Source organism: Notechis scutatus, chromosome 2, assembly GCF_049901735.1.
Source record: "Notechis scutatus isolate UNSWTSFEM ecotype Mainland chromosome 2, rNotScu1.2, whole genome shotgun sequence".
Lineage (NCBI taxonomy): Eukaryota > Metazoa > Chordata > Lepidosauria > Squamata > Elapidae > Notechis > Notechis scutatus.
In genome coordinates this window covers 14,660,456-14,671,648 of record NC_142010.1, presented here as the reverse complement: position 1 = coordinate 14,671,648, position 11,193 = coordinate 14,660,456, and the positions used below count along the sequence as shown (strand labels likewise).

The 11,193-nt window shown below is 51.4% G+C and overlaps 1 protein-coding gene across 1 annotated transcript; it reads right to left on the bottom strand.

Moving 5' to 3' along the window:
* Positions 1–1,142: 1,142 nt before the first annotated feature.
* Positions 1,143–9,995, bottom strand: LOC113429688 (HLA class II histocompatibility antigen, DR alpha chain). Its single transcript, XM_087953542.1, has 4 exons — positions 9,843–9,995; positions 5,626–5,904; positions 2,904–3,185; positions 1,143–1,297 (listed from the first exon to the last, which is right to left on the bottom strand). Exons 1-4 carry the CDS (start codon positions 9,931–9,933, stop codon positions 1,143–1,145), a joined length of 807 nt encoding a protein of 268 aa, XP_087809668.1. The 5' UTR covers positions 9,934–9,995.
* Between the last annotated feature and the right edge of the window lie 1,198 nt (positions 9,996–11,193).

Here is an 11,193-nt window from a genome sequence, read left to right as displayed (position 1 = left end):
GAGAGAGAGACTTTTGGCTTCATGCAAGGAAAGCAGCAGAAGTCTTTCTTCTCTCCTGGCGGAGTTTGGGGAGAGAAAGACTTTGCTGCTTTCTTGCATGCGGCCAAAAGCAGAAGAAGAAAGAAGCAGAAGGAAGCAGCCTGGGGGCCAGGCAAGCTCCCCCCGCCCTTTCCCCCTCCCCTCACTATCTCGTGTTGTTTGCAATGCAAGCGACGCAAGCCTTGTGTTCCCATGGGCTGTGTAAGTGGTGCAGCCTTGTTCCTGCGCAGCCTGGATTAATTGCTTTAGGGGTGCTCTGACATTTCTCTGTGGGCCACCACAATTTTCTTACGGACCACCAGTAGGCCACAGCCCACCAGGTGGCGACCACTGTTCTAGGAGAAGGGAAACTCTGGTTGCAAACCTCCACTGCCTTGTGGCTATATCTATTCTTGGAAAAGGCTTCAGGAGTCAACCAGAAGGCAAAATCCAGAGCCGGCATCCTGGAAGCAGTTTGTGATTGTGTACAATCACGTTCTGGTAAACTGCTGCGATGCAGCTGGGACTCATCCTATCAGCTCTGCCATTCCATTAGACTGTTTCAGTGACGTGGAGATGCGGGGATCTGCCCCCACCCCCTCCCCCCCCCCCCCCCCCCCCCCCCCCCCCCCCCCCCCCCCCCCCCCCCCCCCCCCCCTCCCCCCCCCCCCCCCCCCCCCTCTTCAGACTTCAAATTGACCATGTTTGTTTGTTTTTTTAAACACACACACAAAGAAATTGCGATTTGTTGAAGAAGCAACAGAGTCCGGAGAAAGAGACCCAACGTTTCACACACCACACTCATGAAAAAAAAAATCTCCCTCATGCAAAGCCTAAGATGGCCACTCAGGGGCGGAACAGAGACTCCCACTGGCTGCCCCCTAGTGGCTCCCCAGGGTTTTGCAATCCAGATATCTAAACACACACAAACACACACACACACACACACACACACAGAGAGACACAGACACACACACACACACACACACACACACGCTTCCTAGCTGAGCCTGGGATCTGGGCCCTGCTGTGAATTCCCTCCCCGCCACATTGATGCCAACCTGGTGGATTCCCCCCTCCCTTGCCCTTCCCCCCCCCAATGCAAAACTGGAGGGTCTGGGAACTCACAGGCGTCCTCGGCGATAGTTGGCCTCTCCCATCTTCCGGCTCTTGATCATCAGGATGGTGCCAGTCACAATGCCCACAAGGCCGAACGCCAGGCCCACCGCACACACCACATTCTCCACCGTCTCCGGGAGGGGCTCTGGCATATTGTCGTCTAAGGGAAGGGGAGGAAAAAAGGGACAAGGTGGGGGGGGGAGGCTGCCATCTGGCGGGAGCATGTCCTACCCAGCAGGCGGCTGCAGGAATTCCCTGGGAGTTTCCCACAGTGAGCGTTTGTTCGGGGATGGGGAGGGAGGGGCTGGCAGTCAGCACAAATCCAATTTCGGCAAGCCACGGTAGCCTAAGGCTGCAAGGGACTTTGGGGGTCAGAGCAGGAACCTTCAAACTTTCCCAGACAAATGGTTGACCAGCCCCTTCTTGAAACCCTCCAGTGAGGGACCTCCCTCTCCACTCCCCACCCCCCATGGCTTCAAGTGGCAGGTAGTTCCCCTGTTTCATCACTTTCCCCACCAGGAAATTCCTCTTTTCGTTCAAGTTTGCATCTCACCCTGTGGAGTTGCCACCCATGGCTTCTACCGTACCTGGAGAACGTCCCCTTCCCCACGTCCACCACCCTGAAGGACCCCTGCCCCTGTGGGAAGATGCCACCCTACCTCCCCTCCCCTTCCTTACTTAGGCAAGAAAGACCAAAAGCACACATACAGACTGAGTAAAACCAGGCTGAATAGCAGGAACCGTGAGAGGGATCTTGGAGTCTTAGTGGACAACCAGCTAAATAGGAGCCGATGTTGTGCAGCAGCAGCCAAAAAAGCTATTGCAATCCTCAGTTGCATTAACAGAGGGATACAATCAAAATCAAGGGAAGTACTAATATCACTCTATGAAGCCTTAGTAATGCCACACCTAGAGTACTGCATCCAGTTTTGGTCACCACACTATAAAAAAGAGGTTGAGACTCTAGAAAAAGTGCAGAGAAGAGCAACCAGGATGATTAGGGGACTGGAGACTGAAAGATACGAAGAAAGGTTACAGGAACTGGGCCTGGCTAGTCTAGGGAAGAGAAGGACCAGGGGAGACAGGATAGCATCTTCCAATATTTGAAGGGCTGCCACAGAGAGGAGGAGGAGGGGCTCAAGCTATTCTCCAAAGCACCTGAAGGCCAGACAAGGAATAATGGATGGAAACTGAACAAGGAGAGATTCAACCGGGAAATAAGGAAAAATTTTCTGACAGTGAGAACAATCAAACAATGGAACAGAAGTCGCCCTCGGAAGTTGTGGGAGCGCCATCCCTTGAGACTTTCAAGAAGACATTGGACTGCCATTTGCCAGAAATGGTGTAGGGTCTCTCGCTTGGGCGGGGGGTTGGACTAGATGACCTACAAGGTCCCTTCCAACTCTGATCATCTGTTATCTGTTATCCTTCTCTCCTTCAGACCAAAGATCCTCAATAGGATTTGACCCCAGGCCTCTCCTACCTTTGTCCCTCTTTGCTGCCTCTTTAAGGTGTGTGTGTGTGTGTGTGTGTGAGAGAGAGAGAGAGAGAGAGAGAATCTCCCATCTATTGGGAGCACCTGAAGCCCCACCTGGAACATCTGGATGGTCACTCTGTGTGTGGGCAACTGTGGGGCAGACGGGCGCGAGGAAGGCAATCTTGGGAGTGAGGTTTTCCAAGGGGACACCCTCCCCTTTTCAAATTGGCTTAGATACATGGGACCCCTGACCCAAAAGTTTGCTCTCCCACCCCCATGTTCTGCTTACCCCAAATCTTGCCCAGGGGCTCCGTGAGGCCCCAATGTTCCACCTGGCACATGTAGTCGTCATCCATGTTTGGGATGAAGGGCAGGTAGGAGAACCGGCGGAAGGCGTGGTCCTTCTTGGGGTAGTAATCCGTGGTCTGCACCCCTTCGGTCACCCGCTGGCCGTTCTTGAACCAGGCCATTTTCAGCACCGGCGGAGAGAAGTTGTCCGCCATGCAGATCAGTATGTTGGGCTCCCCCATCTCCGCCGCCTTCTCTGGGTACAGCATCAATTTTGGAGGCACTGCGGGGGGGCGAGAGGAGAGGGCTTCAGTTGGGATTGGGTGGAGGGGGGTTACTTTGACTTCCTACAACCCTTGGAGGAAAAAGACCATCCTTCAACGACGGGAAGGTCCTCAAGGAGAAGTCTGAAGGACATCTGGCTGGGATCAGAAGTCCACTTCTTGGCCCCGTGAACGGTTAGGGGCAGGGAGAGAGAAGACTGGGGTTTGGACCAGGCCAATCAATCGATCGATCGATCAGAATAGAACTGGAAATAGGTGATCTTCTGGTTCAAGCCCCTGCTCAAACAGGAGACCCTAGACCAGGGGTCCCCAACCACCGGTCCATGGACTGGTACCGGTCCATGGAACAAGTCCTACCGGGCCGCTGAGCTTGCTGGGCGCCGCCATCTTGTTTTGATGAAAAAGTGCTTCCGGTGAGCTTTTCCGGGTAGAAAGCTCACCGGAAGCACTTTTTCATCAAAACAAGATGGCGGCGCCCAGATGATGTCGGTACTGGGCCGCGCCATAAAAAAGGTTGGGGATACCGGGCCGCGGTGTAAAAAAGGTTGGGGATCACTGCCCTAGACCACATCAGGCCAGAGGGTCCCTACATGGCATCAAGAGATTAATATATATATTTTTTTAATGCCACCCTTCTTTCCCTCCAAGATTATTTCTGGCTGCTTCCGATGGTCAAGAGGAGGAAGGATGCTTGAGGAAATGCCTCACAAGTTGGTTGCGGTTTTGTTTGAAAGTATCTCCCTCTTCCTCCCACCTCCCCTGTTAAGAATAATGTAGGCAAGCAAGAGGGGGGAAGGGCAGAAACGAAGCAGTCGGTCAAATCTCGATTAAGGTCATAAACCAGCATAAAAAGGGTGGAATGCAATACAGCAATTGTAGGGGAGAGAGGGGGGAGAGAGAGAGGGAGGAGAGAGAGAGAGGTAGAGGGGGAGAGGGGGAGAAAGGGGGAGAAAGAGAGGGAGAGAGGGAGAGAGGAGAGACAGCAACAGAGAAGACAGACAAGATAAAAGAGAGAGAGGAGAGAGGAGAGACAAATGAGAGAGAGGAGACTGAGGAGAGAGAGTGAGAGAGTGAGACCGGAAAGAGAGAAGAGAGAGGGGAAAGAGTTGAAAGAGAGAGAAGAGAGAGAAGGGGAGAGAGAGTGAAAGAGGGAAGAGAGAAGAGAGAGAGAAGAGAGAGAAAGAGAGAGTGAGAAAGGAAAGAGAGAAGAGAGAGAGGAGAGGGTGAGAGAGGAAAGAGAGAATAGAAAGAGAGAGGAGAGAGAAGGGGAGAGAGAGTGAGAGCGGAAAGAGAGAAGAGAGAGGGGAAAGAGTTGAAAGAGAGAGAAGAGAGAGAAGGGGAGAGAGAGTGAAAGAGGGAAGAGAGAAGAGAGAGAGAAGAGAGAGAAAAGAGAGAGTGAGAAGGGAAAGAGAGAAGAGAGAGAGGAGAGGGTGAGAGAGGAAAGAGAGAATAGAAAGAGAGAGGAGAGAGAAGGGGAGAGAGAGTGAGAGAGGAAAGAGAGAAGAGAGAGGGGAAAGAGTTGAAAGAGAGAGAAGAGAGAGAAGGGGAGAGAGAGTGAAAGAGGGAAGAGAGAGAGAGAGAGAGAAGAGAGAGAAAAGAGAGAGTGAGAAAGGAAAGAGAGAAGAGAGAGAGGAGAGGGTGAGAGAGGAAAGAGAGAATAGAAAGAGAGAGGAGAGAGAAGGGGAGAGAGTGAGAGAGGAAAGAGAGAAGAGAAAGGGGGAGAGGGAGAGAGGAAAGAGAGAATAGAAAGAGAGAGGAGAGAGAAGGGGGAGAGAGTGGGAGAGGAAAGAGAGAAGAGAGAGAGGAGAGGGTGAGAGAGGAAAGAGAGAATAGAAAGAGAGAGGAGAGAGAAGGGGAGAGAGAGTTAGAAAGGAAAGAGAGAAGAGAGAGAAAAGAGAGAGTGAGAGAGGAAAGAGAGAATAGAAAGAGAGAGAAAAGAGAAGGGGAGAGAGAGTGAGAGAGGAAAGAGAGAAGAGAGAGAGAGAAGAGGAAAGAGAATAGAGAGAGAGAGAAGAGAGAAGGGGAAAGAGAGTGAGAAAGGAAAGAGAGAAGAGCGAGAGAGAGAGAAGAGAGAGTTACACGGAGGGCAAAACGAAGAGGCTGAATCCCCTCACCCCCCACCCCCTGCCTTCATCAGTTGCGTTCATGGGGAAGCATCTTCCGGAGATCCATCTGGTGCAACCTTCCCTCTCCCCAAATATCCTCCGCATTTCAAGGGGGCTCATCCAGGGGGAGCAGCAAGAGAGTGGGAGGGAGGGGGTTGAAAGAGCCCAGAAGGCAGGCAGCTCCTCCTGAGAAAGGAAAGCTTCCACAACTCCAGAGTCGTGTCCCCCGTTTTGACTTTTTTAAACTCCCCTCCCAGGAATGCGGGGGACAAGGAGGAAGGAAGAGAAGAGAGAGATAGAAGAGAAAACAAAACAAAACCCCTGTCCCTCTCACCATTAGTGGCGGGCGTGAAGTTGGATCTCTTCATCAGGATGTCCAAGTTGGTCTGCAAGACAGCGATGTTCCCTTGGGCTCCCTCGGCTTGGAAGCTGGTGAAGCGCCCGAACTCGGGCAGGCGCCAGATGGTCTCCCTCTGCTCCAGGTCCACGTGGAAAATCTCATCGTCGTTGAACTCGAACATGAACTCAGAGCTGGTGCTGGTGTTCAGGCGCGTCTTCTGGACAAAAGCCACCTGGGACAAGATCTCCACGCCAGGGTCAGTGACTTCCTGGGCTGGAAACAGGAGGGAGGGAGGGAGGGAGGGAGCGAGCGATCAGAAATGGTCAAGAGAGGAGCCCTCCCTCCCTCCTCATAGATCAGAGGTCTCCCAACTTGGCAACTTTTAAGACTTGTGGACTTCAACTCCCAGAATTCTCCAGCCAGCATAGTTGACTCTCTGGTAATTCCTTCCTCTGCAATCTCTCTTAAGAGATTTATTTATTTTATTTATTTATTTGATTTGCCAATTGTTTACAAGATAATAAGTATAAGTGTATACATAGTTGTGAATACATGAAATGGGTACATATAAGAAAAATAAAAGAAGAATAAGAGAAACAATAGGACAGGGATGGTAGGCACGTTGGTGCGCTTATGCACGCCCCCTACAGACCTCTTAGGAAAGGGGTGAGGTCAATAGTAGACAGTCTAAGGTTAAAGTTTTTGGGGTTTGGGGAAGAAACTACAGAGTCGGGTAGAGGATTCCAGACATTGACCACTCTATTGCTGAAGTCGTATTTCCTGCAATCAAGTTTGGTGCGGTTTACTTTGAGTTTGTATCTATTGTGTGCTCTTGTGTTGTTATGGTTGAAGCTGAAGTATTCATTGACAGGTAGGACATTGCAATGTATGATTTTATATACCATGCTTAAATCAGACCGAAGACGGCGTAATTCAAGGTTTTCTAGTTCTAGAATTTCAAGTCTGGTGGCATAAGGTATTCTACAACGAGTAGAGGAGTGGAGAACTCTTCTTGTGAAATATTTCTGGACTTTCTCAATTGTGCTAATATCAGATACGTAATGTGGGTTCCAGACTGATGAACTGTATTCGAGTATTGGTCTAGCAAATGTTAAAGATTAAGAGAGAGAAAAAAGCAGGCATAGTTGGCTGGAGAATTCTGGGAGTTGAAGTCCACAAGTCTTAAAGTTGCCAAGTTTGGGGATCCCTGGTATAGGGTCTCCTGATTGGGCGGGGGAGGGGTTGGACTAGATGACCTACAAGGTCCCTTCCAACTCTGTTAATCTAAGTCAAATCTAAGGTCTCTCCAGCCGTTGAGTCCACCGGAAGGGGTCGGCATGCCTCCCATAGGGCCACAGTCTACCCCACCCCCACCCCATGAAAAAAAGGGGGTGGGAGGGAGAAGGGGTCTTGGGTAGATTCTAGAAGAGGAGTCGCCAACCTTTTGGGCCTCAGGGACCCCCAATCTCATAATTTTAAATCCCACGGACCAGAGACCCTGGGAAAATCTCGAAAAAAAAAAAAAAAGTCTGCAGGAAAATTCCCCACCTCATTTTCCTACCGATCTACCCTTCTTTATTTGGGATCACAGGATACCATCTCCAACTCCGTTTCTCAGGGGGAGAAAGAGAAAGAGGGAGAAACTTTTGGCTTCATGCAAGGAAAACAGCAGAAGCAGCAGAAGCCTTTTTTTTTTTCTCTCCCCCAAACTCCGCCATGAATGAATCTTGGTGAGACTTGTTGTGCCCGCGCAGCCTCTTGGAGCAGGAGGCCTTGCAGGGTCCCAAAGACTCATTTCTGGCAGAGTATGGGGGAGAGAAAGAAGGACTTTTGCTGTTTTCCTTGCGTGCAGCCAAAAGCAGAAGAAGAAAGAAGCGGAAAGAAGCAACCCAGTGGCCAGGCAAGTTCCCCCTCCCCCTTTGCCCTTTCCTCCCTCCCCTCACTATCTCGTGTTGTTCGCAATGCAAGTGATGCACGGCCACAGGATTGCTTGGGGGGGGCTGCTTTTGGGGTGACGTTTCTATGCGGACCACCCAAATTTTCTCCTGGTTGGCGACCCTTACTCTAGAACAGGGGTCTCCAAATTTGGCAACTTTAAGTACTTGTGGACTTCAACTCCCAGAATTCCTCAGCTAACGTGAACTGGAGGAGGAATTCTGGGAGCTGAAGTCCACAAGTCTTGAAGGTGTCAAGTTTGAAGGCCCCTGCTGTAGAAAAAGTGCAGAGAAGAGCAACCAGGATGATTAGGGGATTGGAGACTAAAACATAGGTTGCAGGAACTGGGCCTGGCTAGTCTAGGGAAGAGAAGGACCAGGGGAGACAGGAAAGCAGGATATTCCAATATTTGAAGGGCTGCCCCAAAAGGAGGAAGGGGTCAAGCTATTTTCCAAAGCCCGCCCCCCAAGGCCAGACAAGGAATAATGGATGGAAACTGAACGAGGAGAGATTCAACCGGGAAATAAGGAGAATTTTTCTGACAGTGAGAACAATCAACCCATGGAACAGAAGTTGCCTTCAGAAGTTATGGCAGCTTCATCCCTGGAAGCTTTCAAGAAGAGACATTTCTTTTGATCAGTACTGGAAGAAAAGCTCCCCAGCACCTGAAGGCTTAATAATAATTTAAAAAAAAAAAAAAAAGTTAGAGTGGGTGGAAAAGGACAAATTAACTATGGAACCAAAAGGGAAGGCAGACATGGAATACAACTCAATATGGGAAACATGGTATATTTGGATTGACCATACATATAAGAATAGAACATGTAAATAAATAATGTTTATAATAGCTACGAGGGCATGAAAGTATTGCGTATTGTAAGTTTAGACAGGAGACATAAACGTATATATAACGTCACAGCACTGTTGAATAAGTATTGGTTTATTATGTATAAATGGAAAAAAAACTCAATAAAGCTTTTTTTTTTTTTTTTAAAGAAGAGATTGGGCAGAAATGGTGCAGGCAGGGTTTCCTGCTTGGGCGGGGTGGGAGGTGGGGATGGGCTAGATGACCTACAAGGTCCCTTCCAACTCTGTTAATCTGCCTGCTGAGCGAGGGAGGGAGGGAGCGGGCGGGGCGGTGGCGGCGCCACCCGGAGGACTTGCTGGCAGAAGTATCGTCCCACCTCGGGGTGAGGGGGGTTGACTCCTCCCCTTGACTGCTTCCCCCGACAGCAACCCGCCCCTCCACCCCCACCCCGAGGCCCGCGGGCGCGGCGCGGGGGCGTCGGCTGGTCAAAACGTTCAGCAGCTGCCCAAGAAAAGGGACCCCAGGCTTGGATCTCTCTTTGCGCCCAGGCTGGATCCCGGACGGATCGTGTTCTTCTCGCTTAGGGAGGGCGAAGGGGGCCGGGGTGGAATTTTATTTTATTTTATTTTTGATTGTTTTGTTTTCTTTTCTCCCCAGCCCTCGGGAGGTGGCTGCGTTCCCACGGAAAACTTTGCCCAACTCGGAGAAGAGGGCCTTTTCCCGGGGTTGGCGTGCCAACGGGCCTTGAACGCGCCGCGGGCCTGCCCGCCACCCGAAGGCCTAGATTCGCACGAGGCAAGAGAACTGAGGGTCAGAAATGGGGTTAGGGGCAGGGGTGGGAGGTGGGCGGGGGGCGGGCTGGACTAGATGACCTCCAAGGCCCCTTTCCGACTCCGTGAATCTGTCCCGCTTGCCTGGTTCTTCCCTCCCCCCAGTTGCTTGCAGTTGGCACAGGAAGCCACGGAAACACACACACACACACACACACACACACACCTTTCTTAGAATAGCCGGCCGTGTGAATTCCACTCCACTTACCCACCCGCTAACTTTTCCACGGATCGTGGGCGCGGGGGGTGGGGGGTGGAGGGGCGCGGAGAAAATCGTTTCCCGTCCCGCCCCACGACTTTTGCGAACTCGGAAAACGGGAGGGGGAAAAGTCGGGGAGTGTGCAGAGATAGCCGATAACGGATCCTCAGAGTTGGAAGGGACCCTGGAGGTCATCTTGTCCAACCCCCGCGCCCCCCGAGCGGGAGGACCCTACCCCTTTTCTGACCGATGGCCGTCCAAATCTTTCTTCTTGAAAGGCTCAAAGGGATTCACCTGCTCTTTTTCCGAGGGAGGGAGGGAGGGAGGGGGGAAAGTTACAGCCTCGGCTTCTTTTCCTTCCCACCGACCCCCCGCACCCCCGAGGGTCAAACTTCTCTTCCCCTCCCTCTAGTCCCAGGAACCCCCCGCGCGCCCTTACCTCTCCCGAGTTCAGCCTGGGCCAGGAGCATTAGCGCCAGCAGCCGCGCCAGCCCCACCGAGGCCCCCGCTCCGTTGCCTTGAACAGCCATGCAGAGAGTCGCGCAGAGTCGCCCAGACTGAAAGTGGAAGCGACTTGTGTCCCGCGGGGTAATTTAGCCTCAGCCGTCGGGCTGGCGCGGGGGAGGGAAGTGGGAGGTGGGCCGCCCCCGCTCGGCGACCAATCAGAAAATCGAGCGGGGTGACGCCGTTTGTCGCCGGGTAAAGGAACGCCGGCAGGTGGACGGATCCGGAGATAGAGCCCAGCCGAGCTCTGCAGCCTGCAACCCCGCAGCAGTCTCCGGTTCCGGCTTGGGCGGGGGGCTGCTGCTGGATTGCCCCCTGACCCTCAAGAGGGGCGGAGGTGGGTTCAGTCTTCCCAAGGCCAAATGGAGCGGAGGGGAGGGTGCTGGAGTCTGATTCAACCCATCAATCGGAGTAGAGCTTGGAAGGGACCCTGGAGGTCGTCTAGCCCACCCCCACCCCCCGCTCAAACGGGAGACCCCTATTATATACCATTCCAGACAGGGAGCTGTCCAGTCCTGGGGGGAAAAAAAACACCTCCAAAGGACAAATGGCAGTCCAATCTCTTCTTGAGAGCCTCAAGGGATGGCGTTCCCACAACTTCTGAAAGCAACTTCCGTTCCGTGGGTGGATTGCTCTCACTGTCAGAAAGTTTCTCCTTATTTCTAGGTTGAATCTCTCCTTGTTCAGTTTCCATCCATTATTCCTTGTCTTGGCCTACAGGCGCTTTAGAAAGTAGCTTGACCCCCTCCTCCTCCCTGTGGCAGCCCCTCAAATATTGGAAGACCGCTATCATGTCTCCCCTGGTCCTTCTCTTCATTAGACTAGCCAGGCCCAGTTCCTGCAACCGTTCATCGTATGTTTTAGCCTCCAGTCCCCTCATCATCCAGGTTGCTCTTCTCTGTACTTTTTCTAGAGTCTCAACAACTTTTTTTTTATAATGTGAACAAAAGTGGATGCAGTACTCTAGGTGTGGTCTTACTAAGGCTTTATAGAGTGGTATTAGTACCTCCCTTGATCTTGATTGTATACCTCTGTTAATACAATTTAGGATTGCATTAGCTTTTTTGGTGAATAGAACAGAACAGAACAGAACAGAACAGAACAGAACACAACACAACACAACACAACACAATACAATACAATACAATACAATAGGGAATGGAATAGAATAGGGAATAGAATAGAATAGAATAGAATATAGAATAGAATAGAATAGAATAGAATAGAATAGGGAATGGAATAGAATACAATACAATACAATACAATACAATACAGAATGGAATAGA